A 16043-nucleotide genomic window follows, 5' to 3' on the forward strand; every position below is an offset into this window, starting at 1 on the left:
GATGTGGTGGTCAGAGGCTGTCTTGGGCTCAGCGACCATGACATGATAGTTTTCGGTTCTTGGAGAGGTAAGGAAGGGGGTCAGCAAAACTACTACCCTGAACTTCAGGAGGGCAGACTTTGGATTGTTAAGGAGTCTGGTTAACAGAGTCCCTTGGGAGGCAGTCCTGAAGGGCAAAGGAGTCCAGGAAGGCTGGATGTTATTAAAGAAGGAAGTCTCAAAGGCGCAGGAGCGGGACATCTCCGTGTGCCGTAAGTTGAGCAGGCAGGGGAGAAGACCGGCTTGGCTGAATAGCGAGCTTTGGCTGGAACTCAAGAAAAAAACAAGAGCTTACTGCCTTTGGAAGAAGGGGCAGGTGACTCAGGAGGACTACAAGGATGTTGTGAAGTTATGCAGGGAAAAGATCAGAAAGGCAAAGGCCCAGTTGGAACTTAAACTGGCCGCCGCTGTTAAAGATAACAAAAAATGTTTTTATAAATATATCAGTGACAAAAGGAGGGCCAGGGAGAATCTCCTTCCTTTGTTGGATGCGGAAGGTAACCTTGCTAACCTTGCCATGGAAGATAAGGCTGAGGTACTTAATGCTTTCTTTGCCTCAGTCTTTAATAGTCAGACTGGTCATCCTCGGGGTTGTCAGGCCCCTTTGCTGGGAGATGGAGCTAGGATGCAGAATGAAGTCCCAGTTGTTGAAGAGGTAGCAGTCACCAACCTGCTCCTTCACCTGGATGTTCACAAGTCCATGGGGCCGGATGGGATCCACCCGAGCATACTGAGGGAGCTGGCAGAGGAGCTCACCAAGCCAGTCTCCATCATTTATCAGCAGTCCTGGTGAACCGGGGAGGTACCAGATGACTGGAAGCTAGTGAATGTGACACCCCTCTATAAGAAGGGTTGGAAGGAGGATCCAGGGAACCACAGGCCTGTCAGCCTGACCTCAGTGCTGGGAAAGGTCATGGAGCAGATCATCTTGAATGCCATTACGCAGCACATGCGAGACACCCAGGCGATCGGGCTCAGCCAGCATGGGTTAATGAAAGGGAGGTCCTGCCTCACTAACCTGGTCGTCTTCTATGATAAGGTGACCCACTTGGATGAGGGGAAGGCTATGGATGTTCTCTGCTTGGTCTTTAGTAAGGCCTTTGACACTGTGTCCCACAGCATCCTCCTGGAGAAGCTGGCTGCTTGGACAAGTGCACTCTGCGCTGAGTTAAAAACTGGCTGGACGGCTGAGTCCATCCCTCCCTAGCAGCCTCTGGTTGTTGAGCGTCCCATTGTCATAAAAGCCAAAACCCTCACGTTGACACCAGCCACGTAACCAGGAGTTGATTTGTATTATTTGCCTATTTCTAGTTGACCGTTTTTCTCCAACAGGTGATATGGAGGAGAAGATAACTTGGGCACCAATATTTTTCACTTGCTTTCCCAGAGCTTTATAGTCTTGCTTAGTTCTGCCCAGACTCTGGCTTGCCAGCGTAATTTGTGCCCACATGGAGGAGTAGCAGAGGATACTAATCAGTCCTTTTGACAAGTGTGGCACCCCTCAGCGATGTCTCAGGTCTTAGTTCTGGAAGAAAGCAAACCTCTCGTGACCCCCTGTCAGGTCGGCAGATGGGCGCCTCGGTGCCTTTTAACAGAGAGTCACCCACTACGAGCACTTACCTCTTTACGGTATCCACTCTGTGCTGCTGGTACAGTTGCACCTTGTGGACCTTGCTTGTGGGTGTCTGCAGCTGCTAAAGCTACAAATCTGCTGCTGATGGTGATACTGGGAGGTGGAGGCTGAGGCAGAGCCCTGCTTTTGCGGGTCGCCAGGGTCCAAGGTGCCTCCTCCTTCCCAGTGGTGTCTGCTACAGGAGCGTGGTTCTGAGACCGCGTATCTATCTCTGCCTTAGTTCTAATATTACTTAGCCTTATAACTGTCTCCTGCAGCTCAGCCACCTGGTGCAGCAGATCATCAACCTGTGCACACCTTGTGCAGGTACTTACCTGTTTCATTTTTAATTTTGCTGTGTCTTTGGATATAGCCAAAGTAACGAGGACCTAGATAACGTAGTCATTAAACTGCATTATATATATTCCAGTTATGGAGGAAAACACAGTTTCTACTACTGAGAACGGTTTTGATTCTGCTTTTAAAGTTATGCATTCTTACTTTGAGAGGTGACAGCTGAAAGGGATTAATTTCCCCTGCATTTGAGTCCTTAACAGCTCTTTTCACCACTTATTTATGGTTTCCTGTACTGCATTTCCCTAATTTCCTGCAATCCATGTTGCGTTTGAGACATGTAGTAATTTAGCTTGAGTCCAGGTAAGTTGGGTGCAGTTTTCCTTTGCGTTCAGCTGTAATCTCACTGTTGTAAGGAAGCTCAGCAAAGAAAAGTGAGGAAAAAATGGATGCCCTATACTAATACTCTTAATGTGTCACTAAATTATCCTTGTGAACAAGTGGTATCTTGCTGCCTTCAGCCTTCTGGAAAAGTGTCTTCAGGTACATTTCCTTCCTCCTGTGGAAATAGCTATTATAGAAAAGGACACAGGAGTCTTAGTGTTTTAATTGCAATAGGAAGGCTTCTGATGACAACATTCTGAACTAGATTACTGCTGTCAGGCCTGGCTGTAAGCATTGGCAATGAAGGAGTCGCCTGCAAAAGCAAAATGACTTCTAAGCTGTTGCCTGGGAGAGCCAGTCTGGCTCCATCCACTGCCAGCAAGAGGTCAGGGTATATGGAGATATTTCAGAGTAGAAGGAAGTACAAAGTTAGACGCCTTCTTTCTTTTCTTTGGATTTTAGCCTTACTGGCAGGGTCTTCCAGGCCCTGTCAACATTTCATTTTTTCTTCTTTCTTTCTTGAGAGGGCAAAAATCAGATTTTTTTTGTAACTACCGAGTAGTTCTTAACTGTCTCCAACTTCTCTACTTTTGTCAAAGAGGATGAAAGCAATGGGCTGTCTGTTTCCTTTGTCTGTCTTTTCTAGTGGGGAAATTATGGTTCCATCCCAGTTTGGCTTTGCTTCCAAAGTTGCATGTGAGATTAATGTTTCCATGATCAAGATATTTTTTACATCTTTCCATTAGGAAATAATTGAGAGAGACAAATAGAGTTAATGTGTTGCTTTTATGGATATACAAATGGCTGTGTTTTTCATCCTCAGAATATTTAAGCTCTTTCCCTCCCACTTGCACATATAATATACTGAAAAGGAGTTTATGTATCTCGATAGGTGAAAATTGGTTTAAGAACATGCAGGAGCTGGGAAATACATAGTTAATACTTAATCTAAGGTTGCATCTGCTGGATCTATATGAATACCTGACATGGAGCCATAAACCATTTTAATGATCTATCCTGTCACTTGCTGAAACAAATCTATAAACTGAGTTTTAGACTTTTTAGAGTGTCTCAGAATAGACAACAGAAAATTACACTAGCAGTAGCACTGGCCTGATTTTTTTTGGTGATACTCCACAGTGGTATGAAAATCCCCAAATTCAACATAGAAAATGTGGAGACACACTGAAATTCACTAGTACCTTTTCCTTCTAGCCATTGTCTGTGGAAATTTGAGGACTATAGTTCATGTAGTCCCAGTTTCTGGTACAAAGCATACCATAATCCTAGAACTTTAGGCCCCAGAAGGTCTTACAGAGGTTGTTTAAGAAGGTTCATTGTCCGCTGATTTTATATATGTTAATAGGTAGTAAGTATGGGACTGAAGTGCGGAGAGTACTTTAAATAACTAGAATGCTTTTAAATAAGATGGACTTCAGGGCAATGGAACAGTGGAGGCAGAATGTTTAGAAACCTACACTGATCATGCAAGTTGGGAAAACAAGCTTCCATTTGAATGACAGTAATGCACAAAGCACCTGTGCTGGTTTCCTTTTGAAATATTCAGATTATGAAGTCTGTTTTTTTTTCTCCAGTTCTGCTGGAGAATCTCCCAGCTGTCTCAAAACAATTCTTGTATATTTCAGAAAAGGTGGCAGGAATGAATATGTAACAAAGTCTCCCTTTCCCTAAATCATACCAAATGTGTAAGAGAATGTTAATAACAACCAACAAGAAAATTTGAAGGTGACTGAAGTCCCCTTTCCTAGCTGTTTAAGCTTTTATCTAATGATGTTCTAACAGAACACTTTTACTACTCTTAGAATTGCCTAAGCTAGGCAGTACCTGAAATTGTGATATTAAATCTAAATTGAAAAAATAATTAAAATTCTCCAGCTTAAAAGTAGTCCAGCACACAGTGGATAATCACAGATTAGTTCTGATTTGCCTGACCTGAATTCCACTTAAGGGTATAGGCATAGTTTTATTGTTTAATATTTCTTCTGAAAGCTTGGAACCACATATGGATGTAACAGGTGAATGGATTTATGTGGAATACAGGCTTGGTGATCTGGACCATAATGACACTGCTTCAGATGTTCAGTTAAATTAGAAATTGCTACTTTGTATTTCTTTAAATGATGAAGCTTGAATTATGCTTTCACATTTCATGAAAATATCACTTCTCCTTCTCTCTCTCTTTGGAATATTTGGTTGACACACAAATGTAATTAATTTTATCATGCAAAACAGTTATCTGCTTTTGTTTGCCCTAGCTAATGAAAAGCAAGAGAACGTATATATCTATATCCTTTGAAAAAACAACTGTTGAGCAAAAGCTACTATTTTGGTCTTTGCCCATATTGAGCCTGATAAAGGTACCGCCGGTGACTTTCTGCCATGGTGTGGGATTGCATTAGACTAAAAAGTCAGCAGAACTAGACTGCTCATGTAATCTGATTTAACATTCTCAGCTGTGAGCTAGCATTCATGTTTTTGTGTTAAATCCTGAGGTCCTCCTGATCTCTAAAAGTCCAGATTTTGGAGGTGTTGAAGCCCTCTTTCAAACAAAGCTGAGGCTCTGATCTGAGGTACTTAGATAAAACATGGAATATTACTGATTAGTAAACTCATACACAGTGTCATAATTGTACATAGACATTGCAAACTTAGGAAAAAATATATATCTTTTTCAGAATGTACAAGGTGAATGTACAAGGTAAATATACAAGACAGGCCCACTGTATGGGAGGGTAAGGAAGACAGATGACCCTCAGGAAGTGTAGGCAAACGCAGGAAAGAGTTTGAAAGAAGAAACACTTTTTTTGTTACAGCCACAGTGACAAAACTTTTGAAGAGGAGAAACAATGCTGGCTGAGAACTTGGGAAGATGACATGCAGTTGCCTGTTCTAAGATGTATCTTCTTGTATGGCTGTGAACCTGGCAGTCTGGGTCTCAGTTCCTTGCTTATAAAATGGGGTTGATATTTTTTCTTTTTAGAGTAGGATGTTGTGAAGATTGATAGACCAAATAGATACTCAGTGATAAGAATGCATGCATATTTATAAAGGTAGACAAATGGTGTTTCTGTTTCCAGGAGAAGTGAAATGCCTTGTAGAAGAAGAAATGCCAATTGCAGGTGTAGGAGAGACTGTAGCCGAGGATGAAAATCTTGACTCTCGTGCAGCAAAAGTAGGAAACAGAGGAAGGACTTGGAGGCAAGGCAGTTGTAGTCAGATGTCAACATGGCCTGCAGGTAGATGTGATCTTGTTCTACCGCTTACAGTAGCTGTTCATGTGAGCTGCTTAGGTGTGAACCAGCTCTGGCTGGAAAGCTCTGTTGCCATCTTAGCACTGGGTCCAGGCCAGTAGGATTTGATAACATGGGTATTGGATTAGAACTTAGTGAGATCTGAATGGCAGAGAGAACTTGCCTTTGTCTGCAAGTGACCTGTATGCATGGCCCCGGTAGGGAGAACAGAATCTGCCACGGCCAAACATATTTTGGATGCTTCAAGGGGAAAGGGCAAGTTGCAAGTCTAGGAAGTGTAGTATCGCCGTGGTTCATGCAAGTAAGAAATAAAGCAGCAGCTTAATTGGCCTGACTTTTCTTACCTGTACTCCTAATGTTTTCCAGAATTTAATTATCCTGGATCCTCTTGTAGTGAATGAAGAGAAAATAAGGCCATCACTAGAGAAACGTCTGGAAGCTATTATCAGTGGAGCGGCTTTGCTAGCTGATTCTTCCTGCACGCGTGATGTTCATCGAGAACGCATCATTGCTGAATGCAACGCCATCCGCCAAGCACTCCAAGACCTGCTTTCTGAATACATAAACAATGTAGGTAACCAGACTTTTTCCCTTTTTTTAACATCTGTTTCAGCCTATTTTAGTGTATATTAGAATTTAACCTATAATTAACGTAAATTAGAGTTTAACCTATATTTCTCCAAGTTCTTTAAAAAGTTGAAAGGAACATTTTTCTACATCAATCTCAGCAAGAGCGAAGATATGGATCTCCAGAAATGGTAAGAATCGTATATTAGAGTCTGTGGAAAATGCTGTTATAGAATGTGCACATTTAGGATATTTTATGCTTATTGTGAACTGTCACTAGTACAGAACAGACATAATTCTTTGTACGTTAGCAAGAAGAGTTTCTTTGTAATTTTACTTCCGAGATCAGAGTTTTAAAATGTAATTGCTGCTCCTTTAGAGTGCAACAATTTAACTAGTAATTTGCTAAAATGTAAGTAATCTGTTAGTATCATTTCAAAGTCGTGTTCACACCCCTATGCTTGATCTGTGTAAGAGCTCCAAGTGACAAGTGCCCAGATGACTTAATTGCTAAATTAGAAAGCTAGGACTGTTCAGTAAATCCAGAAATCTGGCATGCTTATAGGCAAATTCACCTGTTAATTTCTGAAAAGGAATATAGTTTGATTATGTTTTTAAAAATAATTGTTAGGTTTAAATAATGGATTTGGCGCTTCTTGTGTCTGGCAGTTCAATGATAAAACAGTGGAGGCTCGGATACTATTAATATGGGTACACAGTGTTAATGTGCTTTTACTCTGGAAACGTTTTCTGTAGGCATACCGCTCTTATCTAAAGATATTTCAAGATAATTCATCAAGCACATTGAGAGGATAATCGTATGACACAGCTATTTGTTTCTTTTTTTGGAAGCTGAAATTCCTTTGTGTAAGTAATACTAGTTAACCCAGTCCAAAGCTGTTCTAATGAGACTGTTTTTTGTCTTATCCTATTGTCGTTAGGACAGTGAAGTGTAGGGACTAAGATAATCTATCCATATAAGATACTTTTCTTTTCACAGATATTGTACTTGTTGCTATTTTCTTTTTATTTATGGGAGGGGGAGAGGAACTGGTGGGACTTAGAGCTGATTTATTTAATTTTCTGTGAATTCAACTTGCTCTTTCAGGCCCTATATCAGACAAAGATGCTTTCATATTTTTACTCAAAATTTAGCTGCAGTTTCTGTTGAATGCCACGTAACTCTTGAACCTCTCTGGTGGTGCTTTACACATGGGTTAGCTATGTGAGATTTCTTTAGCTCTGGTTAGCTTGGAATGTTAGTCTTTGATTCCTTCTTGTTACAGATCTCTGTTGCAATATCTGTTCTAGGGTGGATCAGGTTTGCTGTTAAATGGCTGAAAGTTTAATAAGAGCATCAACCTGTAGTAGCCAGAGCGCGTGGGAAGATGCAGGTGTAGATGTGGTGTACAGCAACCCATATTAGTCCAAAAGATTGCTATGGGTTTGTCTCAAGGAAGCTTTAGTGGAATTCTGTCTTGCAGGAGTAAAACTACATGCTTGGACTCTTGAAACAAAATTGATTACCTTGTCTGTTTCAGAAATTATAATGCTTTTAGGGTTACATAATGCAGACTAAGGGCAAAAGAAGAGCCCATAACCCGCTCCACTGACTTGAGAAAGTCAGGAAGCAGCTATTTAAATATGGCAAAAAGGAAAAGCATCATATAATTTGCTGCAGAATACTGTGTCTGCACAAAGTGGCAAAGAGGAGGAGCACAGAAAAGGAGAAATACAAAAGATTTAAAGGTATGAAGTGTTAGGCTAGGGTTAAATGACAGGAATGAATTTAAAGTTTTTAGTTTCTTTTAGTGCTCTTGATGTGCTTATTCAATTAATATTGATCTCAGTGGAAAAACTCTCACCAATAATAGTTTATAGCTATTACTGAGACTGGGTTAAATAAGTTTTTTCAATAAAATTATTGAGTGTCAGTTGTCTTATTGCACAACTCTAACTCGCTGAAGAATAGATGATAGATCCAGGAGGCAGTGCTGATTTATCACTGTCTTCTGGGTTCTTCTATTAATAACTTCAGTAAGCTAGGACTGTGAATTGAATGAGCTATAAAAATTATGCTAGCCATTTGTTAACATAGTACAATTTAAGGACTAGACTGTGATTCCCTTCCTCTCCTTGGGAATGCTGTTGTACTCCACAAGAAGTCACACTGTGTAATATTTCATGTGAGTCTACGTGTATGTTCTCATAGTGTATTTGTGCCCTATGGCCAGAGAGCTCTGAACTGCAGCTTGTACATGAAAGTGGAAAGTTTTCCTTGCCCACTATCCACAAAGGGCACGCTTTTGCTCCTGCCTTCGTCCTGATGGTGTATGGTTCGCAAACTGTAGCCTACCCACTGTCATTTCAGTTCTTTTCAATCACCCTCATGAGTGCTAGTAGTCAGCTGCTTGGAGGATTTTTTTCTGGATGTGCATCTGTCATTTCTTGCTAGTATATTGGTTTGATTACTTTTTTTAAGGCTTCTTTCTATCTGAGTGTTGCTAGTGGGAGCTGCATTGCTTCAGAGACACCGCACACATTAAGTACCACCTTCGCAAATCCGTCTTTAGCAGCTGGTTTGCCAGGAAGCAGTAACAGCTGCACTGACCCTGGTAACACCCTGTGTATCGCTAAAACTCCTGGGTCTGGTGCTGATATTGGATGTGGCCTGCCTGCTAAGTGTTTAGCTTTAACACGATCATTGCCAAGGACTTGAGTGCCTAAATCCTAAGTTCTGCATCATCTGTTTTTTCCTGAAACCAGCCCTCAGTGCCTAAACAAATGTACAGGAACTTATGATTTAGCCCTAACTATTTGAAACAGCATAAGGAATCTAGCTTCCAAGTCTCTAATAGGCCTTAAGGACACCAGGTGAAATCAAGGGCCTGTTGATGTCAGTGATGAAGTTTAGAGTTTTTACTGCAAGCTGGGAGAAACATCTTTTCAGCAGATAATGTCTTTTACATAAGTGGCCTTTTTCACAGAGGCTGTATCACAGAGAGGTGGTGCAACGGAACATTAAACGAAAGGTTCTCTACACTAACAGAGACTCGATCTGTCTCCAAGAAGCTTTAAGTTTTTTTTCTTCATGAAGTAGTTCAGACATAAAGTAATTTGCAAATATATTTACCTTTCTTATGAAAGGCAGCAATTCTTCTGGTATTTCGGAATTATTTGTGTACTATTGTTAACCTCTCTGAATTTTGCACATAGCCATATATTGTTAAGGGATATATTTGCATTTCAGGACATCAAATAACAGGAATTACTACTGTGAATTTGGATAGCTGATCAATGGCAGAATCATACTATGGTGTGTGGATAATAATGTATCCGTAGGGGCAATCATTTTGTTCTAGTAATAAACACTTGCATTTTCCTAGTGACAAGCTCTTGTCTCTACTCGTCCTTTAAAATGAAAAGTAATTGAATATGGTGGAGTGCAGAAATACTAACTCCATGATACTTGAGTTCTCTGCTTCTATTCCCGGTCATAATAGGGGTACACACTCCTCTGGGTGATCAAAAGGGATAAGAGAGTTGTGATTGAGTGTGGGTTAAGGTGGCTGTTGTGAGCAGCGGTTAGGATGACTGCAGGCGCTGATTTCTCTGCCTTATTTAAATAGGAAGGGTATGTCTGAATAATTATTCTGCACACACCTGTGGGCTGAATAAAGATCACTGGCTAGACTGTTCAGACAAAGCTGAAAAAAGGTTGGTAAAGAAAGGTCAGATATGCTGATGCTATGATAGCTGCTTTATTGAATTAAAGTTTCCTTACTTTTGGAATGTTGTTTCATGATGTTTGAGCTTTATTAGTTTCTCAGCTTATTCTGGATATTGGTTGGATATGTGTGTGTGTGTGTATACACATACGCACACGGTTATGCATGCTGGGCCAGTATACTTTACGCCTTTTCTGATAGGTTGTGATTTCATTCTTGTTGTGTTTCAAAAACTGCTGTTTCGTAACTGGGTTTTTATATTAAAATTACCTAAGTTTTTGGGTCAAATAATGTCAGTAAAATAGTTTGCATTTTCATTGTAATTTTCAAAGTTTTTACACGTTTTCAAGAATTTATCTTTAAAAATAGATTCAAAGGAAAATCTGAAACATTGAGATCTGAAAATATATTTATAAAAACAATATTCTCTTGTTCTTTTTAAATACATTAGCCAACTTCATACAGATTTGAAAAATGTGTCAGTGCCACAGAATAATTTATCTTGTTAAAAATATCTCACAGAATATTTCACACACAATTCACAGAAATGTGTGACCATGCAAACTAGCATGGGAATTTAGTCTGCAGTTCTGGAGCTCCCTGTGCTGTTTGTGCCACAGGTTGTGGCAGCGGCGGCCACTGCTGCTTGCTGTAGCATTCGCTATACCATGTGTGGCACTGCTATGCTGAGCGTGTCATGGAGCAGAGCCAAGCCATCCCTTCTCACACCAGCGGTGGTTTCAGTCTCTTAAGTCATTTAAGAAAACAGGAGGAGACATTTAAGCAAATGGGAGGAGGCTGATGACACATTTCCCCTTGAGGCCAGATCAGGAAGTGGACTGAAGTTGACCACATTGTGCATATTTATATTACATATTTAGGGTACTGATAATCAAGCCCTGACTATCCATGTAGCCTAAGGGCAGGTCAAGCTGAGGCTGACTATAAATTTCATCTGCTTTGTGGCAGACAGCACAGGACCACTACAGCAGTGATACTGCAAGGAAGATGAAGTAGTTAGTGGCAGAAGAACCTGAACTGCATGTACTGGGAATGCAGCTGCTGGAGAATTATCTCCTTGGGTTCCCTGACGGTTCTCTGAAGCCTGTTGCTTCACCACAGGTTTGTGTCCACAACTTCTGGATATGAGACGCATTTGGATTTGAGACATATTTGGATCCGAGCACATAAACTGAAATGCTGTGAGGGTGAGACTAGGTGCTAGAAAGTAGGGGGACAGCCGAGACAAGGAGTGAGCTGGACTGTGCTGAGCCCTCCAAAGCAAACGCAGTGCAGAGCCCTCTAGCCATGGGGGAGGTCCAGCTGCGGGAAAGATGGTACAGTGGCTAGTTGGGACTTGTGTGGTTGGGTCTGTCTAGATTTCAAATTGTAATTGTTGTTCATTTACTGGAACCTGAGCACTGGAAATTCAAAACTAGGAAATGGATGGAAAACCAGTAGTCTTTATTTATTGATGGCATGGTTATGGGCCTGACCCTTTGTCTCAACTTAGTTGAGTGCTGTGGAGTGCTAATGCCTTGCTTTACACCTGTACTGATCACTCTTCAACAGCTTAAGGTCTGACCCACTGTCTCTGTGTAGAGACAGCCTGTGATTGATAATATTTTGGGTAGTATTTTATTGCCATTCTTACTCTTTTAGAGTGGAAGTACATATAGATACCTCAAGCATCAGATACCTCAAACTTCATGTTACTTGTACTTTGTGGTTTCCTGATGAAGACTTTTACTGATTCCCTGGCTAGAGGGAAGACAAGACACTTTTGTTTATCGTCACAGTGGTGCAGTGTATCATGCATTTAAGCTACTTAATCTTGCTCTGCAGAGTGGATTTTTCATGTCAGTGCTCAGGAGGAACATTTTTGGTAGTTCTGGAAATTGCAAGAATTCCTCTAAAAGAGTTATTTCAGATTGAAGAAAACATTTTGTTCAGCTTAAAAAGGGAATGTTTCATATTTTTAATTTAAAGAATTGCCTGGTCATCTTTGTTAGATATTTGCATCTTGGGACTATGCCCTTAATTATCTACATGCTGTAGCTGCAGGAAGGTGGATTACTGATAGTTAATAATATGTATATGAAAAGACTGGTACTCCATAAATAAGAAATTAGGGCACAAAATGGTATCCCTTACCAGAGAAAATTCACTTTGCATGAATCAAATAACTGAACTTATGAAAAAGCTCCAGAGGCTTTTCGTATCTCTACAGTTCTTTATGTTAAAGCCTATATTCTCTATTCACATGAGGGTTCACCAAACCTGTTCCTGTCAGATGGGCTTCAGAGAACGCAGGCTATTTCAGAAAACATGGTGTTTGCCACTTTTTCAGTTTCATTCATTTGGGGCTAATTTGCATCTATATTTTGGAGTGGGGGTATAGTGAGCACTCTAATGTGAAGATTTTTTGATAGTATGCTGAAAATATATTTGGAATATATAATTTCAGTCATGAATACATTTTTTATGACTTAAAAACCTAAACCTTCTTATCTCAGTACCTGCCAGCTACTGTTTGCTTTTCTATAGAAAACTGCTGTGGTGATGTGTGTTAAAATATTGTCATAAGAGATCTTCTTGGTAGATACCAAAGTATTACAACCAGTCCACAGATCCTATATTGATACATGTCTAAAAATGTGTATTTTACCATTTTCACATTGTTTTCCTTTGTTGTTGTTGTTGATGGTGAAACTGTTAGAAGGACACTATCAGTTCTCCTCAGGCCTGTATATCTTTTTACAGAGCTTCAAAATGTGGTTTGATTGTAGCTCCCAGTGAAATTGTCTGTGTGGCTACATGATATTGTGAGTCTGTAAAATTGATAATTCAGCTCATTAATTAAAGCTTCTAAGAAGTATGACAGAAGAAATGCATTTTCACGTACAGCTTTGTACCTTTTTCTGTTTAGCTTGATGTGTCTCTGACTTCCTCCATGTAATGAAAATTATTCCAAACAATCATACATGACACAGCTGAAGATTACAGCAACTGTTTGGAGTTGTGTTAAATGTTATTTGTTCAATAATATACTTTAGTATTGGATGCTTGAAATTGTTGCCAGTGAAGTCTAGGGAGCTAAGAACAGGGGACTGTTTGACTTGTCCTTCTTGGTTACTTCCACTTTCTTTCACTAATATATATCTTGAAAAGTTCTGTGTAATTGCTGTCTGGTTGAAGAACTGAGTCCAAACTTAGCAGGCTAGACTAACCAGGGGGTTTGAAGACATTCCTTGTTAAAGTCTTCAAGAACAGAATAGCTGTTGGTTATTCATGCAAGTGGTTGAACTGACTTCCTGAAATCCATTTTTCTGTAATTTTTATATAGGAACATGAACAAACAGAGCTTGTATTCATTTGTTTTTGTAAAAAAAATATATTCAAATGTTCTTACTTTACTGTCCTTTTAATATTCAAACATTTTTAAAACTGGTTTTCCAGAGAAGTCTGGAAGTCAAGTATAGCAAAATGTAAACTTTAAAAATTTCAATGTGTGATGTGTAGGTAGAGTGTCACTCAGATTTTTCTTGTTCAGTTCTTTTTTTTAATTACTTTATCGAGTATTATGTTTTCAGAAAAAAGATTTATTCCAGTAAAATTAGTATGCCCATATGGCATGTTATGCTGGCATTTATGCAGGAAAACCTGTAAGTTTTCATAATTCTGTTGGTGGCATTGGCTGAGTACCTACTTCAGTTGACTTTGAACACCCCTACAGTGGGTTTTCTTAAATTTTATGGGCAATATGTGTAATTGAAAATTATTTTTCTAAATGTTAACTTTTGTCAAACAGTTTTGTGGGGAAATTACATATGCACTATTCAGGAAGAAGATTTTTATTGTGCTTAAAAGACAAAAGTAGTCTAGTGAATTCCCCAAATAGATTTACGGTTGAAAAATAAGCTGCAGTTAAATTTAACTGATTGTAGATGGTCTTAAAGAGTTTGCAGTAAAGTGGGTTCTATGCACGTGAGCTAGAGAAAGATAATGAAAAATCTTCTATTCTTAAGCCCTGTTTTTCATTTAACGGTTCTGAGCCAAGCTATTTTAGGATTAATCGGATCTTAACTTAAGGTTTGCATTGAAGTAATGTAGTGTGATGAGCAACTCATGGCTCTGTAGAGGATGATTCAGTGCAATAGTCAGTAATTTGTATTTGGTATACCTGACAGGACTGGAAATATATTGGGCTGCTGAGGACTAATTTTTTTTTTCAGGGAGCCTTCAATAAAGTAGCATTTTCTCTCTCCAAGATGAAATAAATCCTTGATTATGGTAATAAACAAGCATTACAAATAAATATTGAAGTATTTGTTAGCTCAACATTTACCTAGCTGTTTAATTTACAAGTTTGGTTTTTTTTTTTTCCTGTTGTTGTGGTGGTTTTTTGGTTGGTTTGGCTTTTTTTATTACTGTTTATGGAAAATGGTTGTCATTACGAGAGGTTTTTCTTGATGAGTTTCCTGTTTTCTGGAGGATGTTAAAGACTGATCATTTTTCTAAACGTTAGTATGCCATTTCTAGGAATGCTACTGAAGTCTAGTGATTCAGAATGTATTTATCTTGGTTTTTTTATCCTTTGTATAGGATAACTGATTTTTGTCGTCCAAATAAATTTCTAAATTGTATTCTGTTTCAGATTGAAAGGTATTTACTTCTTGTTTATGTAACAATTTTTATTAAAAAGATCAGTCACTGATAGTTAAGGGAACTCTTAATAGAGCATTGATGCTGCAGACGAATGAAGACCAAATCCAACTTTTCACAGAAGAATTATTTTTTCTAAACAAATCCAAAATGCCTTAAGTTCTTCTCTTAAAAACAACCCTTAATTGCTAAGTGTGTAACCTACACTACCTCAAAGTATCTGTGTAATCTTGAAATATGTGTTCATTGTGATAGCATGCTGGATGTTGTTTAACGCGAGTTTGATCAGACTTCTGACACTGTGTCTCGTAACACAAACTGATGAAGTACGGACTAAGTAAGTTGACAGTGAGGTGGGCTGAAAACTGGGTCAACTCCTGTGCTCAAACAGTTGGGATCAGCAGCACAAAGTCTAGCTGAAGGCCAGTAGCTAGTGGTATACCCCTGGGGTCAGTACTGGGTCCAGTGCTGTTTAACCCATTAATGGCCTGGGCAATGGGAGAGTGCACTGTCAGCAAGCTTGCAGATGATACTGAACTGGGAGGAATGGCTGATGCACCAGCAGGTTGTGCGGCCCTTTAGAAGGACCTCAGCAGGTGGGAGAAAAGGTCTGACAAGGAACTTCATGAAGTTCCACAAGGGGAAAGGCCAAGCCCTACACCAGGTTGGCCATGAGCCAGCAATGTGCTCTTGCAGCAAAGGCCAACAGCCTCCTAGGCTCCATTAGGAAGAGCATTGCCAGCAGGTCTAGAGAGGGGTGATCCTTCACCTTTACTGAGCTCTCATGAGGCACATCTGGACTGCTGTGTCCAGTGCTGGGCTTTCCAGTACAGAAGAGATGCAGCTATACTGGATATAGTCCAGTGGAGGGCTGTGAAGCTGGTTAAGGATTTGGAGCATTGACCATACAAGGAGAGGCTGAGAGCTGGGATTGTTCAGCCTGGAGAAGAGAAGGCTCCAGGGGGATCTTATCAGTGTGTGGAAATATCTGATGGGAGAGAGTAAAGAGCACAAAGCTGGATACATCTGACGGGTTCCTGGTGACAGGGCAAGGGGCAATGGGCACAAACTGAAGTACAGGAAATTGCATTTAAACACGAAGAAACTTTTTTCTGTGAGTGTGGTTGGACACTGGAACAGGTTTCCCAGAGAGGTTCTGGAGTTCCCATCCAAAACCCAAATAAACATGGTTGTAGTTGACTGTGCTTTGAGCAGTGGGTTGGACTGGATGATCTCCAGATATCCCTGCTAACTTCAGTGTGTGGAGTCTGTGATTCTTAACATTTAAATAAATTCCAAAGTTTGTGCCCTGCCAGCTTCTTTCAATATAAAGTAAATACCATTATTTACTTCTGGAAGATAAAAAAAATACTCTGGTAATGAAGGTAGGGACAAGAAAGTATGTAAAACAGTAAAAAGAAAGTTTTTTTAATTTGAATAATCTCTGGTAGTCTTGAGGTGGTGAAAGGGAGAGTAGTTACT

General features: G+C 39.9%; 1 protein-coding gene across 7 annotated transcripts in view; it reads left to right on the forward strand.

Annotated features, from left to right (window-relative positions):
• Positions 1-16043, forward strand: part of CTNNA3 (catenin alpha 3) — a 562887-nt gene that overhangs the window by 145831 nt on the left and 401013 nt on the right. For all 7 annotated transcript variants that reach the window (XM_075109794.1, XM_075109793.1, XM_075109796.1 and 4 more), the window contains one exon: positions 5968-6171. In XM_075109794.1, the coding sequence (XP_074965895.1) occupies positions 5968-6171 (204 nt within the window). The remainder of the gene's footprint in view (positions 1-5967; positions 6172-16043) is intronic.

Source organism: Phalacrocorax aristotelis, chromosome 14 (assembly GCF_949628215.1).
Source record: "Phalacrocorax aristotelis chromosome 14, bGulAri2.1, whole genome shotgun sequence".
NCBI lineage: Eukaryota > Metazoa > Chordata > Aves > Suliformes > Phalacrocoracidae > Phalacrocorax > Phalacrocorax aristotelis.